Source organism: Protomyctophum bolini (assembly GCF_963924005.1).
Source record: "Protomyctophum bolini genome assembly, chromosome: 6".
Taxonomy (NCBI): domain Eukaryota; kingdom Metazoa; phylum Chordata; class Actinopteri; order Myctophiformes; family Myctophidae; genus Protomyctophum; species Protomyctophum bolini.
In genome coordinates, this window is record NC_137867.1 from 31,679,927 (window position 1) to 31,702,609 (window position 22,683).

Here is a 22,683-nt window from a genome sequence, read left to right on the forward strand (position 1 = left end):
ACTGACCCACCCTCTACAAAGACCTGCAGATGTCTGAAAAGTGTACCTCCTAGTCAAAGGGTTGAAAAGTTTATCCACACCATCCTCTACAGACCTGCCAGGTGGGACCCTTATGCAACCGCCTAAAGTTCAAAATGGGTTCATCATGCTACAGTTAAATTCAAGGACACTTTACTTTTTCCAGATAGAGAAACTTTTATGTTAGACTTATCTCTTTCAGACAACACCCAAAATGGTCAGTGGAAAGATGATAAACAATTTGACAAAAAGTATGTTCCTTTTACCAAAGACTAAAGCCCTATAGCCCCTCCCCCTCCCCCTGACACTCTAAAGTATTTTGGTTCAAGTTCCACTGTGGCTTCCGGCTGTGTTGCGGTCTCGGTTTCACCTCCCACTTCCTTTTTTTGGCCCTGACGTGTTTCCTCCCCTGAATTAGACTAAACTCTTTCCACGCTCAGTTGTGATATCAGGCTCTCTTCCCTCTCTTCATGACACTGGTCGGAAACTAATAAGAAAGCCCCAGTGAGTTCAAAATCAATTTCCCCAAACCCAGAGTCCAAGGTCAGGTGACAATGATAAACACAAAGCTACAACAAAACCTAGTTAGATGATGCAACAGCAACATAAGGGACTACAGTATCTATTCCATTCAAAGACTAAAAGTAACGTGTCGACCGATTAAGAAGCATTCAAGCTTCAATTTATTTCAGATCAAGTGCATATAATTATTTATCATATTAAATAATAACATTCCCATCATGTGTGATATCTACAATACTGCTTCCAAACATAAGCAAAACAGTTATGAATTGGCTTCTTTCACCTCTGTGAATTACTCGTGATGACTCGATGACGCAAACCACAATGAGAATCCTCGTCAGTCTTTGTGGTTCTGGGTGAGGAACTGCACGGCAGCCACTGGCACTCCCAGGTCAAACTTTTCAATGAAGGCTTGTGGGTCCCAATTACCTATAGCATAACATAATGTCACAGAGATATGTCCTTAAAAAATGATTACATTATTTTTTATATTGTTTTATAATCATTATTATGTTCTATTGTTATTTTGTTTAGTCTTTTTGCCATGTGTCCCATCATCCCATTCTCAATTAACTTACCTGGCTAAAAAAGATTGAAATAAAAGAAAATACATAGCCTAGTTACAGGAGAGGATTTATTTTAAATAATTTGGTAAAAATGTACCTACCTAAAGGTTGGATCTATAATGTATTATAATGAGCTTATAAGGCATTATCTTATCATAGTTGTTTTGTTATAAATGTTTATAATCAGAAACAGTCTGCACTCACAAGGACAAATTTACCGCAGCAGCAGTCTCTGCTCATTAGAACTACCTTAATGTTATAAAGTGTCTTTGTTATAAGTTGTTATGCATTATAAACATTTATAACAAGTGTTATGAAGCATTATAAGTACATTATAATGCATTATAGTCCTGACCTTTAAGTAAAGTGTTGCCTGGTAGTTGTAATGTGCTGTTCCATTAAGTAATAATGCATTAAACCTTGTTATAAGTTTCTATGCATAATAATAAACACTTATGTTTAAGTGTTATAATGCCATATCAGTGCATTATAATTGTGTGCATTGTAGACCCGACCTTTTATAAAGGTTTGTTTTCAACTATATAATTGAAAAGAATTAAGACTGAATTAGAAAACTAATTCTATTCATTTCCTTACAAATAAACGTCTTATTAGAAACAATCTGTCTTCCTAAACACGCTATCACATTCGACTGGATACATTTAGTACTATGTTGTGAGTGCAATTACTGAATGCATCTCAAGTGCATTTCTAATGACCACTTGGTCTGTGTTTAAGGGGGTAGGAGGCCGAACAGAGCAGCACGCGGCTTGGGGATGTGAGTCACTGAGAACAGCACTGCTGAAAATAAAACATGTTGCTGTAAACGATGGAGCGAGGGAGGTGGGAACGCAAGGACTTATTGGCAAGAAGATATGATTCAGTCGTTTTTTTCCCCCTCCCCTTTTAAACAAACACCAGACGGCCATCCGGCTGGTATGACAATATCACTTCATAGATTTTTGACAAGCACCCCGTTTCCCTGCAGCTCCCCACTCGCTTTAAGACACATTCACAATCAGCATTCCAAGTTTAAACCATGTGTGCATTAAAACTGTGAACTTCAAGGAATCCTGGGGAGTGTGTGCGTGCATGCACGCGTCGCACGCATACTGTAAATACAGTATTTGGCCATGCATAAGACAATATCCTACTCTCTATTGTACGGAAAGGTTACAGAATCACTGAATGATCTGGTATTTCCTTGTACAGAATAACTGCATTAACAGCTGCTCTAGGATAGTGTAGGAAATTAATCTTTTGAAATGAGAGCCAACTATTGAAAAGATCCAAATCTGCAGAGGGAACAGTTCCACAGTGAGGGGGCTAGCTCTGCTGTGACTGGATAGAAACATCACTCCTGTTGACCTCTCAGTGCAGCTGCTTTACAGGACTTCTTTGTGGCTGTTTTTGCCATCAGGGAGCCACAATTCCTACATCCTCCAGCCACGCAAAGGAGTTCTGGGAGGAAAAAGATACTCTCCTGGTACCATACACATCCAGCATTCTCACCTCCCGTTGCTAGACAACATTTTTCAAAAAGGCTCATATATGTTTGAGATTAAATACCTTATGAAGGGATTTGATTCTTCAGGGGAGAGAGGGGGTTTCAGGAGACACACAACTCCTATTTTTTGTTTTCTAATTTTTTTGGTCCCTGCAGTCACATTCCTGATCACATTCCTGCTTAATCCCAGGAGACAGTCTGGAAAAGAACGTTATTTCTTGACACGTCAATTACTGCATTATATTTTGATTAAATAGGGTCCTAATTGACATGCAAACTACCTGAAGAGCAGAGGGTGCTGTATAAACGTATACCTGAACATTCCCATGCTTATTCCACCTTCGTCTTTAGCCTTAAAGAAACTGACACTGTGTGCCGGAGTGGCCGCAAGGTCAAGCTGTGTTCTGAGCTCAGCTGTGGACATTGATGAATAATAGCTCGAAGTCGAGGAGTACCTGAATCTTTCCAATTGTTCTCACTGTGAATGACGATAGCCTGCAGACAAGGCTGTGAAAATCAAGTGAGGGGCAATGGAGTTATGTGACCTGCCTTTATGATAGGCCATGGCCCCTCTGGCCTGTGCTCCGTGAAGATAATGTCCCACCTCTGCAGATCCCCACCCTCTCCTGGGTGACCAGAGCTGCATTCTAGTAAGAGCTTGGCCAGGCATCAGGCTAGGCCAGGGGACAGACAACTTTAAAAAAATACAAGGAAATAGTTTGTGTGGTGGATTTAACTTTCTCTGAGGTACCGTAGTCGGGACATTATTTGACATTGCTCATCTGGCTTTAATGGGCTGTAGGATAAGTCAATGTTCAAGTTCACATGCAAGAACAATACATCAGGCACTGACATTATTGTACTCCATGAAAATATTGCCGTATAGTAACAACAGCAACATCGTTCATTTGGTGAAATACATGACTTAGAGAATCTAAATGAAGCAGGGCTCATAAAGTATCCACATGAATAGACTTGTCTAAAGTTGTGTAACATTATCATTGACTGCAGGCCAAAATCAAGAAAATTGACAATAGCTGGTGTTGTCACCCAGGCAGGGCTGGTATTCTGCAAACGCCTAAGCTTACAAATAACCTTAAAATAGGTTGATGTCTGTTTTTAGCACGGAGAGACATGTTTCCACTTCTCCAATCTGCGTGCTCATGGAAAGGACAGATACCGTAGGACCTGGGGACGATGCTAAGGGCATTCCTCCCTCTCTTTTGCTCCTCCGCCTGGATGCTGGAGGAAAAGTGAGGTTCCTGTGAGGTGGCACAGAACTGGCACTCTTGGCAGTGTGGGAGGCGCCCAAATCTAACCACTCCTGTGAATCCCCCAGACCTGGCTGTCCTTTGCATCACAATGAAGTCAGAACAGTACTTCAGAGTGAGAGCTTTCACATAGCCTGTTCATGTAATATTGATGATATCACTCTGTGGCCTGCCTAAGTTCACAGCCCACCACCTACACACCAGCCTACATTGATGCCATGCATGGTAAAAGCTCTCGCCATGCCTGGGGGACTCCATGTAAAAAGATTTAAAAAATATACCAGTATATACTGTATATCTTTAAATATAGAATTTTACATTGGTTATTTTCCTTCCAGCTTTAAACCACAACATATCTGCAGCTTAAGAATGTGGTTAGTTGTTATAACTGGCAAATGCATATCTAACAAGGTATCATCAATGAAATCACATGCAGTTAAGAAGAACTGAAAACCACAACATGAAGGAAAGGGAAAATCTGGGGATAAAACACCACACGGTAAAGTATGGTATGCTATTAAGACAGCTATACTGTAACAAAAGCTAACAAACCAGTTCAAGGATGGTACCAAAGAAGGACAAATGGTGATTTTGTTTTTAGCAGTGAGAAGAAAAAGAGAAGAGAAAATACAAGTACAGAGAAATCATGTCAAAGATCTCCTTCATGGCAGCTACTGTAGTTCCTGGCTGAAGCTCAGGCCTGTTGCAGCATCCAAGCTCCTGCCTCTCCTGACTTCATGCAGCTCTGATTAATGGCAGAGGCAGTGGGTGGGTGGGAGACATGGATCTGCCCATTACCACAGTGCAACATTGCAAATGGCTTCAATTATTGTGGAGTGTGCTGAGCTGGCAATAGGAGTTGTAGGGAGCCTAGATGAGGAGCATGCAGCATCACCCAGTAGCTACAGTAGTCCAACTACTGAGAGAAAGAGAGAGAGGGGGACGGACAGAGAGACAAGAGAGATAGAGAGAGGAGGGGAGTGGGAGCAATCCATTCATTCACACAACGTGATGGTCATGAATTTAGTGGTGGAAAGGAAGGAAGGAATGTGTGTGTGTGTGTGTGTGTGTGTGTGTGTGTGTGTGTGTGTGTGTGTGTGTGTGTGTGTGTGTGTGTGTGTGTGTTTGTGTGGTGGACCTGGTCTCAGACAATATCAGAGGAGTACAGGACAGGACAAAAATAATGTATAAACACAGCACTGTAAAACTAGACTGGTTTGATCACAATGACACATGTCAATTCACTACAAGATATTCCAAATACCCCAGATATTGTGTTCATTAAAGGACCACTTCACCACTTTTAAACCCATATTCATATAATAGGTCCTCACTAATAATCATGATAAAATGGCACGGTTTTTTTCTACTCAGTCTGTGTCTCATAGGAGGGCTGTGGGGAGTTTAGAAACCGTCTTCCAGTGACATCATCATTAGGCAGATTTTTTTTAAACAATATCTTTTTTACAAAAAAAACATTATCGTGAGAACGATGGCTTCCATTTTCGCATTGCAACTTTTCAGGACTAGAAAGCCTGCAGTTTCTATTAGCTTGGATTCCCCATCGATGATGTCACTGGAAGACGGTTTCTGAACTGCCCACAGCCCTCCAATGAGACACAGACCGAGTAGAAAAAAGTTGCGCCATTCTTTTCATGATTATTAGTGAGGACCTATTAAATGAAGATAGGTTGAAAAGTGGTGAAGTGGTCCTTTAATGAAATTAGATAAACTGTCACTATCTTTGAAATAGGCTGCCCATTTGATTTGTATATGGACACTTGTTTTACAAACTTATGAAATATCAGCCTTTGGTGGAACATATTATGGCCTTGGGATATAATTGTCAACTAATTGTATTTGGAAGTCTGGGCCATGTCCATAAACTTGTGTTCCCGGGGTCTGCAATTGGGTGGATTGCAAAAGACAAATTAAAAAAAGGTGGCTAAATACTGTTCTGTCTCAGCTATTATGGGTAGTCCGTCTATCTGGAGAAGGCGATGATTTATCCTTAGGTGGCTTAAAGGAAAACAATAATCCTGTCTAGTAGTGTCAAGTAGTAGTATGTCATCAATGTGCTATAGTTTTTCCTCTATGTGTTAAGCATGTGCAGCAGTTGTATTTGGTTGGATCATAATAATGTAACCTTCTTCTGATCAGTGTTTGGATCTACTGTATTGCGCCTCTTGCGAACCAAATTAAATATTTCAAATGTGTGCGTGCGTGCGGCAACCATGGTGACCCACACTGTTAACGCATCAACCACAACTGCAATGCCATCAGTGTGATTCCTGGCTCAGGACATGGCCCGCCATCCTTCCTCTGCCTTCCCTTTCCTGTCTCTCTTCACTGTCCTGCTTAAATAAAGCAAAAAACACCATTAAAGAATCAATTTGAGCACTCTGGCCATGCAGCGGTGAAGTACCCATGGCCACCACTACAGAGTCTAGGGGTTTGAATCTTCCGTAGTGCATCCGGTTTGGCAAATCGTCTACCCTATGGCAAATGGGCCAAACCGAGCTCTAAACGAAAACAATTGACCATGTTCAGGGGAGGGAAGACGGGCGGAGAGGGTGATCTTTGATACTACACAATACTCTTACACACTGAGGCGGCGCCTGTCAGTGGGGGACACTGAAAGCGAGGAGTAGGATGGAGACCCTATGTCCTCCCAGTGGGGGCTCCTCGTCCTCACTAGCAGGTGAGCCAAGTAGGATACAGCAGAAGAAACACAGAGATGTGTCTGGAGGTGGGAGAAAAAAGGGCTGAAAAGAATTGGCAACTCAAATAAAAAATCACACCCGTGTGAGGTGAGTGGTGCAACTCTGTGTGGGGTCCCCCAGGAACGGGCCAATTCCGGCGAGCCGCCCCACGTCTGAAACGGTTGAGAAATGACAGAGTTACCGTGTGGGGGGACTTCTACTGTACTGTACTGTACTGTACTGTACTGGCACGCATGTGCGTGTGTGTGTGTGTGTGTGTGTGTGTGTGTGTGTGTGTGTGTGTGTGTGTGTTAGGTTGCACACAGGTGGTGAAAAACAACCATGCTATTTATGTGCTCAGACCCATGCAGCCACCCAGCCACACACATAGCTCCGTAAGGGAGTGGTTGCACCACTCAAAAACCAAAAAACTATTCAAGTGACTAAGTTACCACCTGATAAATATATTGCCATGCATCTAAATATGCAGCTAAATATTACCTGACTATATAAAAATTACACTTGTGTGAAGTGAGGGGCTCTTATCATCATACATCACATTCCGTGCTCAGCCAATCAGCCAAGCACATTCTGTGCTCATACACACAAACACACAAAGCTGTGCATTCCGTGCTGATACACACATAGACCTTTATACACACAAAGCTGTGCATAGGAGGGGCTAGCGCCTCCAAAAAGGAAATACATTAGACCTGATGCACAATGTTGAGGTCAAAAACAGGAATCCGGAGATGGACTGTTCATTTGGATCAGACCCAGTGTTTCCTGCCCTGACATTTTCTCCAGTGGCAGTCCAACAGCAGCAGGACACAGTGCTTGTCTTGCCAACTGGCTGAAAAGTGGCACCAGGGCCCGGCATACGTATGCCGGCCCTCAACCCTGGCACGGGGGCACTGGGACAGCCTTCCTAGTTCCTGCGCTAGAGAGAAGGGGGATTCCCAATGATCACACCCCTATGCCCAGTGCCAGGAGCACAGCCCCCTGCAGATCCCTGTGTAGCAACCAGCTGTCTTCAACAGTTCCATGACCCACATTTCATAACCTTAACACAGGAGCCATCACTGCCTCCCGCAGTTCCTCTCAACATCTCTGCTCAACCTCTCAATGGCCCTTTATTACTCAAGTGATGGTCAAAGATGAAAAGAAAAAGACAAACAAATCTGCTGTAAAATTGAGTCAACGACTGCGCCACTGGAAGTGGAAAACGATCATTAGGAGTCTCCCTCCCACGGCTAAATGCTTTCCCTTTGCAAATCACATCAATTAATGTCATGGGCTACTGACAAATGCCTGTCTGTGCCATACCACATGGAGGGGGGACAGACGTTAATAAGTGAACCTACTTAACAGGAGAGTTGGGGAGACAAGGATTCCCTCAATTCCACTTATCTATGCAGGAATACCTTCAAAATGGCTGAGTGGAGGCCTCAAGGTGAACCCATGATAACATGTACAGGCATCACTCATGACAAGGATTCTACATAGTGAAATCATGTGTGTTCATTTAATTCTTAAGTTTCCGAGTTAAATTAGTTAAATTAACAAACTTTGTACAGTATTCTCACACACATACACACTATTGGTCAGGTTGAACATTTTGTTGTTGCCGCTGCGAGTATTTTCTCCAGTTTTGTCCATTACGTGAAATCGTTGATTATCCAAGATTTCTTTATTTAATTTCCCCTTTGAAAGCAGTTGGCAAGAGAGAGGAAGTGATCCGGAGGGAATTTAACTCATACTGTACACACAGTATAGTGGATTAAAACTGGGTGGATACAGTCAGATTAACATTTTTGTGAAGTGTGGTCAACAGCTGCGAAGCACAATCAGTACAACAAAATCACTGTATTATTCATGCTGTATCTAGTGAGATAGCTACTCATCTCAACCTCCCCCGAATTTGAGCTTGGATGAATAAATGGCTAAAATAAGTGCATCTATTTTGACATTTCTCCTTTTTTTCTGAAAAGCTCAACATCAAACAGCCCTCAACCTAATATGTCTGGATTGTTTACTGACAATGCCATCGAAACTACAAAAAAACAGAGACCAGCAGCTTGTCAGACCCTGAGTGGACAGTGGAGCCGAGAGACCAACACCCCCACCCCCTGCAAGGTATCTGCAAGTGTAGTCACCTACTGTAGCTCATGAGCATTTCCAGTGGGGAAAACTTCCAAAATGGGGAAACTTGATAAAGAAACAAATAACAAAACAGAAAACTTTGCAAAAAAGACAAGGTCGTATTTTGTGAGATTATTTGAGGATAGCAATGCCAGTAATGTATATGATAATATTCAGAATGAAATGTGTGAAATGGCGAAAGAAATAATAATATTGTACTCATGTGTGATGACATGGTAGTAGTAGATTTTATGTTTCAGTAGAGGGGATAACAACAGTCAGGTGTGCGTGGGAGCCTCACAATACTTGAGTCTAACCCTGCGGCGTATCAGTGTTGCAATAGATTGACTCACTGACATCATTAACACTTCAATGTGAAATCAGTTCTTGTTTGCCAGCGACACCGTTGTACGATGGAGTGTAAATTAAATAAAGACTTATGGAGTAAAGCCACTATGAGAATGGGCTTCAGAAACTCAAAGCGCTTTAAGTACTGATAATTATTTGTGGACACATGAACAAAAAGAACAAATCATATTACTTGAAGCTGGCCATGAGGCTAATGTATACTTACGTTCTTGCATAACTAGGCTAGAAATGGAATTTTGTCTTATAGATCAAGTATCCAGAAATTATTCAGGTTACTCGTGGCATAACTGATATTAATGCAACAGCAAACTGTTGTCTGTTGTGTTGATTGTTATTGTGTATATAAATATCACAGACCGATAGATAGAGTGAATATACTTCTTACCCAGTGATGACTTCTCATCTTTGGTGAGTAACAGTTTCCTCTCTGGCTGCTCAAACAACATGAACTGGTAACGATGAAAACCAGACCGTTGAGGAGGGGTTGGGCGGGCATATTCTGATTGAAGAAACAAAGACAAATCGAATAGGTGTGATAACCAAAGCAACGTACTAGTTAGATATATGTGTAGTATACCCTTTACATACATTCATGCACATATCATAAGGATGAGGACAAAACACTTAATATACTACAGTACTTACCAGACAGTGTGGTACCTTTTAATTCTCCTCTACTTAGTCCATCACCCTGTTGGTTCAGAAACAGGGTTAGTTAGAGTGAGTCCAGATTCATATAGACCTTTCCAAGTTATTAGCACTGCTAGTGTGGGGCTGTTGGTCAGTCCAACACGCACGCATGCATGCATGCATGCGCACTTTAATTTGTAGCCATACTAGTGAGAGGATAGGGCTCTACTGCCAAATTCATACTCTGTTGTACCGGTATGACGCTGTCTCAGGGTGAAATATCAGCTCTACAACACATTCACAACGCATCACAACGCATCACAACGCATCACGTGTTGCATCACATTGTGTGCGTGTAGTACTTTTGGCATGGGACATTGTACAAAGCATAAATCAGGCTTAAAGATGTCAATTGTCGTTCGTTCAATGTCCTTTGGTCTCATTGGGCGTAAAGAGCAGCAGGGCTACTAGCAAACTAGTAAAGTTGGGTCTTTCATAGCCTTTTTTCAAACAAAAGCAAATATAGTGTACTTTTTGTGCTATTCACGACAACACCATTGGATTATTATTGCTAGACCAAACCTTTTTGGATGGTTTCTCTTAACCTCTATGTTTCACTATCCCACCATACCCTCGGCTGAAACCTCTATGTTTAACCTCTATGTTTCACTATCCCACCATACCCTCGGCTGAAAATTCCCACAGACCTAAATTCTCTGAGCACGAATTTAGGTCCTATGTTCAATCTTTTTATCCCCCCCCAGGAAGTGAGGCAGGAGAAGCCATTTAATTCCTGTGGCAATTTCTTCTAAGTCTAACCCTGCATGTATTCAATTCCACAGGGGTGGACTTCATCATAATTTGTCATGCTAAGGGATTCTAGTATGTAGAGTGATAGTAAAATAGTGAGGCCAAGTCAATGACTGGGAAAGGGCCACCATTTGTCACCAGATGCTTGAATAGCCTGGCTTACACGAAGCTTGACTTAAGACCCCACAGTGCGCCAGACTCCTATCAAAAGATTGTGGCTTAAATGTGTCAGTGCTTACTATGTAAAAGGATCTGCAATATTTAATATCTGGAGACAAAGACAATTCCCAGGCAAATTAACTCAGTGATTGGATTCCCAGGTAGCAAATTCCCATATTATTAATTGTATATTAACTTCCTGTTGCCTAGAAACAGGGATCATGTAGGTAGGCCTGGTATGAAGGTAGCATAATTTCCATGCACATGCTCTATGATATATTTGTCAAGTTACACTCCCAATATCCCCATGAACCATATGGTCAGGCAGTTGACTGCAAATAGCACACTGGAATGTTTTCTTAATAGGCTCAATTGCTTACTGTACTAACATTGCATCCTTGAGTGGGAGGGAAATGACTAAATATGTTTTCTGTTAAAGTGCCCAAAACTCACTTGACATAGGAACAGAAGTCCCCATCCCAACCATTGCATTTGGTCTCATCGCCACTAGTCTGTCCTCTTTTCTCCACACACAGGCTCCCCCTACAGGGTGCCAAATGTACAGCACTAAAAGACAGCTCACCACCAGGACAACAAACAGAAAATTCAAGGACACCATATCGCCATCTCATCTGGGATCCCTATCCATTCTTTCTCTGACTTTACAATTGTGCAATTAAATATCACGGAGGACTACTGAAATATGTTACATTTCCTGCCATAAATGTTGCAGCTTCACTTTTTCACCACTAACCCTAGAAAGCAGTTAAGAGATGCAAAAGGAAAACTGAGAAGGCATGGACGAGCTATGTTCTCACCCCTGTTCGACCGTGCACGTGCGCGCGCATGTGTGCGTGATGTGTGTGCGCGTGTGTCCGCCTGTGTCCATCCGTTCGTCTGTGAGAAGCTAATCTCTGGCACCGTTGGACCGATTGGCGAAACGGTGTGCACACACACTCCCTGGAGGCTAGAGCAGAACCTCTGCCCTACATTCTTCACATCTGCCTGTTATAACGCCACCAGGAGTCAGATTCCTGCTACTCCTACAAATTGTGGCCAAACATCACGCAAATACCTATTACATTATCTTTATAGTCATGTGATCGTATTTCTTATATTCCATCCTGATTGGCTACGATTGGCAACAAAATTCAGTGTTTTACAAATCGATAAATTAACACTGATAATTTTACTGCCTGCACGAGCACACTTCAGATCTGCTTTAGCAACTGGTGCTGTATGACTTGGATGATAATTAATACTTTGATACAGATGTGACATGATACAGTATGAGTGTAGTGTAATAGTAAAATATATACAGTACTTTACAGTAACTCTTCCTGTTATCAGACCATAACAGAGCTCACAGACTGATAACAATGTGAGGATTAGTTTCAAATACTTGTGTACTTGTGGCTGCATCCACAGATCAGCGAGAAAGTCTTTATTTAGAATAGCCAGAGTCCTAAAGTGTAAAGTCTGCAGGATCCAAACTCATCGCCATAGCAACAGGTAGACAACATTTCCACTTCCACATGCACTCACATTTTCTCACCATGTCTCAAAGCTCTGCTCTCGCTCAATCCTAATGAAACTCGCTGGCCTTTTAATATTATTTCAGTACAGGGTGAAAAGACGTGCAAACGATGCACATACTGTACTGTAACGTGGTTGCTGTCCGGTGGAAACCTCGCATCTTTCTACTTTCTAAGTTTTTTTGTAATTCTATTTTCTACTTAGTCATACAAGAGTGTGCACTAAAGTAGTGATAAAAGCCAATCTACAAGCGCACAACGTGACTCTGCATGTGAATATACAATCTCATGTACGGTGATATTTTTGGTGAATGTTACCTCCCAGAATAGGGATGCTGGGGGTTCAAGTGGTTTAAATCGATCATTTGATGATCTGTTCCATTCCAAAGGAGAAAATAGGGGAACAGTAAAGTTGAAACAGGTCAGAGTCACAGAGGTTCTGTGGGGACTTGATCACACTAATCTGGACGACATTCTCACTGGAACATTTTGATTGTCACATGGTAGGCGGGACTCCCTGTGGGCAACTGCTGATGGGGACAGTCAAGTGCATTGGCCTTCAGGTGGATAAAAGGGTTTGGCTGTGTTAACTGTATTTAAAATAAGAGGGGGAGTGAAGATTAAGATCTAAAATCTAACTTTAACTTACATACAATTGGGGTGGTTCTATTTTGAATCCTTTGAGACATATAGTCACAATCTTATTATTTGTAGACCAGATTAAAATAAAATCATTAAGAATAAGTAGGGAAATATTGAAAGCTGCAATGACATAATGTGAAGACAAACTTTTAAATTATGAAAGTCTGATATAACTTTAGGCTGCATACAATGTTTAAAAGTTGATAATCGTGTTTTCCACTATTACAATATTATTTCTTTTTAGTATTTATGTATTCAGCACAGTATAAAAAAACAATACAGTGAACATACAAATATAAGAAGGGTAAAGTGCTAGGCTGAGGCAAAAAGCCCAAGGGGCTTATACGAGGCCTCTACCTACAGTATGTAAAACACAATGAAACATTGTACAAGAAATATAGAATATCCAGAATACATGATTGCAGTATAAAAGAACAAAACAAGAAACAATACAAAAAACATGATTAGAATACTTGGTTATCTACATGATTAGAGAAAAGAAGAGATAATACAAAGACATATAATTAAGTGATATGGTCAATTAAGTGGGTCCTAAACTTATGTTTGAAATTATTTAAGAAGTAGAATTAGATGAGATTGCCTTATAGGTGTTCCTAACCTTAACCCATGTCTAACCAATCACTAGTCTAAACTAAGTATGCACCCCGTGTTCCATAGCTGGGTCCCTCTGTATCTGATGGAGAAATATGACACAGACCAGTATGGAACTTTGGGAGATGTAAATGATTAGCCTGTCTCGTATTGAAGTGGTGTACATCACTGTTGAACTGAAAGAAGTCTTTACATGGCAAAGGGAATTAAACTGGCTGGAACAATACTTTGAAAATAAAGTTGCAGGTTTGGTATGTATTTAAATTAAAGATTGGTAAAATATTGAGTTGTTTGAAAAAAGGGGCAGAATGAGCAGACCAATCACTGTATGTGGCAATCATGCAGAATCTTTTTTGAAACATATGGAGTTTGTGCCAAAGTATTACTGCAGCTGATATAACTAGAAAGGTGCAATTCTGGGAAATTGCAAGTGTGGTTGCACTTTCCCTCGAGCAGCTTGCTAAGCACAGTATGATGATGATGCATTGACCCACATGCCTAAGTAAGTCGGGCAAGGAGGGTGGCGCGGTGCATGCTTGTTGTACTGGATGATTGTTGGAAAGGTCCATGGCCCCTTTGTTGTCTGTTGTTTGCAACATCAGACTGTGCATGAGCTGTTTCTACCAAAGGCTCCATGGCTTCTCTATGGGATTGATCAATTTGCATTGGACTTGTGGTAACTGTAACCTGAAACCAACCCTGTAGAAGACTCTAGACAGTTGCTATACCAGAATGTAGACGGGTGCTATACCAGAATCTAGCATGCAGTACTTATCATCAGCAAGAGCTCACATGTTACCAACAAGAATCTGTATGATGGCATACAAAGGGTGAGCCAAAAAATAGCAGCCAGGAGAATGAGACTAGCAGGACACTGCCAAAGACATCAAGAGCTGCCAGCCAGCAAATTAGTGCATTGGGAACATACACACGGACAGCGGTCATGAGGACGTCCCACATTAACATACGTGGATGTACTCAAGAAAGACACAGGAGCACTAGGCACCAACAAGCTGGCCAGATGTCTGGAAGCTAAGATGGAGAGGTCGTCTAAGGACGGCCTAAAGACTACACCTCAGTGCTGCTATTATAAGTATTTGTTGATGACGTATGACGATGTGTTCACTGTTGACCCACATGAATCTGAACAGATCAGGAGGATATCATGCGGCTGTGACAGTCGGGTACATGGTGTACGTGATTGGACGATGCAACAGTAACGTGAACAGGTTGAAGTTCACGTCTTCAACACAGTGTCTTTGTACTGGAGGAAGTTGCCTCCAGTTACACCTGGAACAGGAGAATGTCCCCTTGAGGTTCCCTCCATGCTGCTGTACAGCACAGCTGTACTGATATCATCTACATCTGGTGAGGATTTAAGTTCTGCAACGTGCTTTATGCATTTGATGTTGACACGCACAAATGGTTCAAACCACAGGTTTCTGGGACTGTTCCAGAGGGGAGGTACTTCCACTCAGCCTGTGTCTTGTGGAAGGTCATGTACTGTATAGAGCGTCGCAGTCCCGCCCCCTTTCCAGAGCCGGAGAATAATTCTCTGTTAATTTTCCTCAGACTTTGGAAAGGGGGCGGGACTGCAACGCTCTATATTCATGGAGAAGAGACACAGTCAGCTGTGTTCACTAGTACAACCATGGTCTGGTCTTTAATTAACACATGATCTGTGGAAATTCAACCTAGAGACCTTTTCCTGGAAGAAGGTTGAGTCCAAGGGGAAAGGCCCACCATGTATGATGTGCTATTGCATGGTGGGAGATCGTATCTTCCTCTTTGGAGGATACAAATGGATTTGGGAGGATGGAACATACAAATATGCATCCTTTGATGACCTGTATGTCTTAAACTTAAGTCCTATAGTCTCAAGACGTAATGTAAGTAAGCAGTCATTCAGTGAGGTCTGGATCGGTCAGAACTCCCACACATCAGGTAGGAATTGGCAGCTGTGACTACCAACAAATAACGTGAGTGTTCTCACTGGATGCTGAAGATCTTCATATACTAACAGCCATAGCTGAAGGGGTAGAGATGCCGCTTGGGAAAACCAGGGTTTGATTCCCGACCCCTGCAATGTTCTCAGAGAAAGACACTAACTGCAAGACACTTGGTCCCTAACTCAATAAAAGATAACAGTTATTGGTCCGGGCACCTAGGCTCCTAATCCAACTCCTGATCCCGACGACCTTTGCTGCATGCATGTCACTCCCCATCTCTCTCCCCCCATTTCCTGTCAGCTTACTTTGTCACTATCAAATAAAGGCAGAAAAGCCTTTAAAAAAAGATACATAAAAAAGATAACAGTAAATCAGTAATATATATTATATACCCCTCCACCCCCCAAAAAGGATATGTACTTCGACCCATAAATGAAAGGTTTTATGGGTCATGGTGGCACGTATAGTGCCACCATGAGGCCGGCTGATGTAAATATTAGTTTTTCTTCTTTTTTTATTATAAACCTCCCCTCCAAGTGTTTTAAATTTAGCCCTTACAGCATCCTAGAAAACAATACTTGCAATTAGAGTTCTTACATTTCCCCATTCAAGTCAAGGGGAAAATTAATTCACAAATGTAATCTATACAACATTATCTCAAGAACACGATTCCCGGTGAAGTCGGTCGATTTGACACGTGGCTCGAGTGCATGCCGCCAAAACTGTGGGAGGAGTAGTGGGAGAAAATAACGTTTATCTAGAAAGAATAAAGTAAACTATAGTCTGGTTGCCCTGTTAGGGCAACTACAGTAATAACTACATTTATATTAATTAGTGTCTGTCAGGTGCAAATTGCACCTGACAGACAGCCATTACATGTACAACACATTGCACCGTGTAATGGCTGTTTGACACAGAGGCATGTTTCCATATTGCAAATCCATGACAGCTTTGTAAGGGGGATTCAAAAGCCACATAGGGCATTGATGGAAGCTAATCTTTGATCAATGTCATCATCAGATAAGAAGCTACTCTGAGAGTGCAAGGTTAGAAAAGTCAAAAGCACAGAGGCAAGACATTCTAGACATCATTGGTTGTTCAATAAAGGGGAAATACACTATTGATACACAGGCCATCTGGTTATTTGTACAGCTAAAACACGAACAATGGTTGTAGTTTCGTTATATGCCTATTAGAATTACAAAGTAATAATCAAGTAGCCAAATTCTTAATTATGTTTTACGTAAATTTCTCGCAAACTACTATGAACACTAGGTTCGATTGCTCTACAGTGCCTGTGGCTTGGCAGGGTGCTCCAACAATTACAATTACTGTAGCTATGTTTGCGGATAGGAATCAGGTTGGGGAGGGTGATCTCTGTCACTGCAAAAATGACTCTTACAGGTTAGTCCAGGCATATTGCCCGTCCATATTGACTTCCACACTAACCACTGTGCGCACAGTATGCCGGTCAGCGCACAGCTCACTATAAAATGGCACATTTGTTTTTTCTTAGAACTTTCTCTTTCCCTCTGGATAAGTGTCAAGTTATTATCAAGTGCAATATCTGTCAAGAGGAGCATGGCTAGGATACAACTTAGCTTGGCCTACAGTTGAATTGAAAAAAAAGGAAAAGAAAGTGTGTGTGTGCGTGCACGTGCGTGCATACATAACTGCTCAGATACTGTATAGGAATCCTCAGAAAAGCCCCCTCAGGTAGGAGGCGGGTGGCTGGCCGATGGAGAAGGCTTGGTTGGAGGGGGTGGTATCAGGAATACCGACATGCCCAACCGACCTGCTCCTTGCCTGTGTGGGTGAGTGCTTCCCTTTGTCAGCAGTACAGTTACTCATCGGCCCCCTCCTTAAATGCACCCACCCCGCCCCCCTCCACCGTTTCGCTCACGCACCCTGTAAACCCACACCTACGACAATCAGCACCCACGTCCTTCTAATGCATTTCTGAGAGCATCGTTCTCCCTTTCACTTGCAGTCAGGCTAACAGACGGGGAGAGAGAGCATGACAGATGGTGTTCACAGCTCTATTCTGAGGCTGGACGTGTACAACCACAGCCAGCCCCCACCCCACCACCACCCCCTCCTCCGCTCGCTCCTCTTCCACTCAAGCCAAGCGCCTATGACTGCCTCCTCATCTTCGCCTCAGTAATCAGCCCATTCATTTGCAGGTTTATTGTGGATTAATAGACTGTCTCATAAGGACTGTCACAGTTTACAGGATAAATACTTTTTATCCCCCCCCCTCCCCAAAGTGAACTCAGTGCCCTGCAGTAAAAAAAAACACACATATAATCACATAAAATCATTAAATGCTGTATTAATGCATTTTAATGACATAGTTTATGGTAACACTTTCTACCAAGCCTGTGCTACATACATTATAGGCATGCTTTGTTAGTGTTATCATGCTACAGATTTGTGACTAACTGGCTATAAACCATCTCATTGCAATTTCTCAAAGTATCTGATTTGAATGACCTTTAGGCTAATCTCTGGAAGTTAGAATTGTAATAAAAGTGTTTTAAAAAGCTTGCTACACGTTATATAATTTTATAAATTGTATTATCAGTTATGACTTGTATTATTTATTATTTAGTTACAAACATTTTAATGCCTGGTGGAGTTCACTGAACAGCCATTGGCTGATAAAGCAGTCCACACAGTAAAAACCCTAATTTATCCATTTGTAAGTACAAATGTAACCAAATGGACTCTTACAGGTGAGTGTACATGGGTACAGAGTTAAATGAACACTGACGTATATTGCTGTATCTTGGGCTGGCAAGAGGTGATCATGTGTACTTGCTCTGTGGAATGGTTTCAAGCAAGACAGGGTGAGGGGCAGTGGGGGAGCCACTCTAGATCTGCTCCAGTGCATCAACAAATTAACTTAACAAGTTCCCTACTGGCCTAATGGCTGTGATAAAGAAACTCATTTGGCCGTGGTAATGAACTGACTTAGAGAAACACAAACAGTCCAGTTATTAAGTGAACTCCAGCCATCACTGACACTAGCCAACACACTACAGTACACCAGGACCGCACTACTTTGGTCATGCTCATTAGTAGGCCATCATACTATTACTCAAACCACTGACTTAAGAAACTACCCACCCAAACTCATTATCACACTCATCTATTCTGTCTAATCTGCATACATTAGCCGCACAAATATGGGTTAAGGCGGTGGACTTAGCGCTACAGTTCACTGGCTCCCATAGAGCAGCGGGGCAGAAATATGAGCTAAAGTGAGAGGATATTGATAAACTGATTCACTCTAACCAGGGCCTTGCAACAACCTTAGAGCTCCAGCGTGAATGTATTAGTGCCATGGCCCATGTGTATGTATGTGTGTTGATGAGTCTGTACTTTAGTACTGTTGAGGGAAGCCCCAGTCTGAGTTCCCAAGGTAACAGTCTGTAAAGTGGGGGCTGACTGACTCATTTGGAGGGAATCCTGGAACCTGACCAAGGCTGCCCACTCCCCCCTGCTTCATCAGCACAACAAGCAAACAAGGAGACGACATGTCCCCATATAGGGCTTCCCACTGACGGGGGTGGCAGTGGAAAATCCCAACCTGAGCTTGCCTAAAGTACCAGGAGACACACACGCGTGTGCGCGCTCGCTCACTTGCTCATGTGTGCAAACACACACACACACACACACACAAATACGTGTCCGTGCACACACAGAAATACGTGTCCGTATGCACACGCACGCACGCACGCACGCACGCACACACACACACACACACACACACACACACACACACACACACACACACACACACACACACACACACACACACACACACACACACACACACACACACACACACACACACACACACACACACACACACACACACACACACACACACACACACACACTAACATGGTTACAGCTATATCCAGGCCTAAGACTTCACACATGCATAGTCGTCGGAATGAGTCCATTATAATGAAGGTGTACTGTACGTCTATAAAAAAACATGCATAACACTTGTAGGGGTTTTGATGAACACAGAGGAAGATGTTGGAGATGTGAGGGGGTGGAGAAGAGGAGGAAGATTAGGCTTATTAAAGAGTCAATGGTAAAGAATTAAAATCACCTTTGAAGTATAAACGATGACAGTGGAATAAGGAAGGACCCTGAAACCTATCGGCACCGCAGGGCACAGCAGAGCACACAAAGGGTAATGTGTGAGAGGATGATAATGATGAAGGAGGGCGAGTAGGTGGACAAGTGAACGAACTCTGTGCCCACACAATTAATCTAGTAATCTTGTAATTGGAACATTAGAAAAGATCAACAGGCGTGTAATTGAACACTTAATTAGTTCAAGGTCAGTCTATCCTTGAATGACTTTGAGGTGACTGTTGGCTGCAGGGGCACAAATTAGGGACAGTACAAAATGGTCAACAGTTTCAATGGGAAGAAAAAAATGCTACGATCAAGAGAAAGGGAAGAGAACATAAAAAAAACATAGTTTCTCAAGCTTTATAATTTCAAGGACCCCTGATTTGCAATGTATTAGGCCACAGACCCCAATTTGATTTTTTTTTCTTTTTTATCTCTGGGTCCCCAATCCTCAGTGTTAATTGAGCGTACAAATTTGTAAATTCTCTTGAGTTTACAGACAAATATAGTAAGTGTCCATTTCGTTCTTATTCTTAACTATCAATCATTTCGCTGGGGACCCCCTGGCATCCTCTGAAAGACCCCTGGGGTGCCCAGACCCCCGCGTTGAGACCAATGACATAACTACGTGCATTGCACTTGTTGATAACAAACTAACAGCAACAGCACAACTAGCATTTCAACAAAGTCCCCATGTGTGACCCAGTTTCATACATATATAAATGTTTTTATTTTTTCACGACAAAGCCAGCTGATGTGTTATCTGTTACAAACTCTTGCCAGTGTATTCTCAGAAAACACTGGCAATACAATGACTTGATTTTTGGGAAGCTGGAGAATAATTAGAAATATTAACACAGCGGCAACCATCAAGTAAACCTGTTCAGTGTTCATGTACGTATGGACAGAACAAGAGGAGCCATTTGATTTGCTTCACATGGTTGTATCTGTTGATAACTGTATGGTTCATTCAGTGTCTGTAGTCATTAACAGCTGAGAGCTGGTACAAAGGGATTTAAGAGGCAGCATTACTGTTTTGAATCACTGGATGTTTAATTCTTCTATTATAATTGAGGTAGGTGCAGGACAGAGGTTATGGTAACTGCTGGAAACCTGTCCCACTTCACGGAAAGGTTAATGAACCTTACGATTCCTATGGGAGATGGAGTACGCTGTTAATTTGACAAACGTGGGAAATAAATGCTTTTATGCTTTTATTGACGGTGACCAATAGCGGCCTTTGCTGGAATGAAAGGTTTTAGTCTTTTGGGTGCTTTGCTACGAGGCAAAACAATAACGTGGAATGCATTTGTTGGAAGAAACTAAGTACATAATTGTTTGAATAGCAATTTCAGGCCAAAAAGCATCTTCATTATTAATTCCTACTTTTGTGGAAAAACATATTGTGCAAAAATGTACAGTAGGCTACTGCACGTTATGAAACCACTATACCTCTCCTCTGAATACATTTGTGTGAATGAGGGATTTTTAAAAGCTGTGTTTTTGAAATCTACATATTTCCACATTCCATTTCACATGCTGCTGAGTCCAGGTTTCATTTTACCAGGGCATCAAGGGTGCAATATACGTACTGCTGGAGAACAGCGGGTATAACGGACCTGCGGATGAACTGAATTACTCTGTAGGTTACAATATACAGAGGAGCTCATCAGAAAATGGCCATGATATGTCTGATCAGGACAAGGGTTTAGGCACAGGTCCAGGTATGTACATACAGTGTGCATGATTAAGAGATTAAATGGATTATCTCCTTACCATTCAAAGAGGCTGACGGGGGCAGAGATGTGGTCTTTTTCTTTTTGATATCCCCTCCCTCGACTCTGAGCCAAGACACCCCCCTCTCCCCTCATCTCTCTCTTTCTCCCTCTCCCCAGCAACACTATGCACATTGTTTCTTATGCCTGCATGTACTGTACTCTTTGCCAGAGGAACACACAAGATTCTGAGCTCTGCAATCCCTCTTAACCTTTGACCTTGGCTTATTGTTACCTGTGAGCACCACAGTGGCAAACATGTTGTACAAGTACTGTACAGCCCTGCAAGCTGTTTGTGTTCTGCAAGCATGGAGGGCAGGGAAGGAGGGAAGGAAGAGAGGGAGCTATTTAATCCCCCCCAAAGGAACTCCCCTCTCAACCCGTATCGTGAACTCGCAGGCAAATCGCGTTGCTGGAAGGCACACCACACACACATTGCTGTCTTTTTAATTTCATCAGCTGAAGGAAATCTATACAGTGCTTTGGATTCTGACTTAGCCGTGCAGAGAAGTGAACCATACAGCACCCTGGAATGTAAACAGGTTTCTCACCAACTGTAGCATAAAAATACCACAATGCAACAAAGCTTGTGGCTATGATAGTGGTCAATAGTACAGATCAGAGGTCTGAGTGGATTTTCACAGTTGTTAGTTCTAAACTATAACAATAAACAACAAGTTGAACAAAATCCAAAGAAAGGTCTTTGAATATACGTGTGGTACCTTTAGCTCAGATGCTACACCCGCCTTTAATGTATATGCATTTTCTAATCTTGACAGTACCCTTTCACAGATATTGAGTCAGTTTGTAGCTGCCAAAAGCATCACTTCCTGAAAACATTAGGGGGAGCGGGAGTTGGGGTGTTGTTGCCACTTCTCTCAAAAATAGCAAATTATCATCATCATCAACATGATCATCACAAATCTTACAAACACAACACAGTCAATTACATTTTATTTTACAAATGGTTGGTTGAAGTCTGTTATTTTAACACAAGCGTATCTGCTATCTAAGTGATAGCACTTACCCTAATGATGATGGGCAGACTATTAACCATACAACAGGGAATTATAACTTATAACAGACTCAAATGTTGTTAGTAGGTACGATATCAATGCATTTGCACATCACAAACATATTGTGATGTGCAAATATGTTGTGATGTTAATGGTTCTAATTGCCTGTATAAAATAAAATAGTTATCTGTGCTATTTTTTACTTAAATTAAAGTTGGCAACTTTGCAATAAAAACAGCGATAATCAATATATTGGGTTTCACGAGGTAATATCTACCAATTTTGTGCTCATATCAATCATGG

At 42.0% G+C, this 22,683-nt stretch overlaps 1 protein-coding gene across 1 annotated transcript in view; it reads right to left on the reverse strand.

The window, feature by feature from the left end:
* Nucleotides 1-757: 757 nt before the first annotated feature.
* Nucleotides 758-22,683, reverse strand: part of pebp4 (phosphatidylethanolamine binding protein 4) — a 62,808-nt gene continuing 40,882 nt past the window's right edge. The window contains exons 5-7 of the mRNA XM_080765910.1: nt 9,743-9,788; nt 9,483-9,596; nt 758-969 (exon numbers count right to left, since the gene is read on the reverse strand). Of these exons, the coding sequence (XP_080622036.1) occupies nt 878-969; nt 9,483-9,596; nt 9,743-9,788 (252 nt within the window). The 3' untranslated portion in view covers nt 758-877. The remainder of the gene's footprint in view (nt 970-9,482; nt 9,597-9,742; nt 9,789-22,683) is intronic.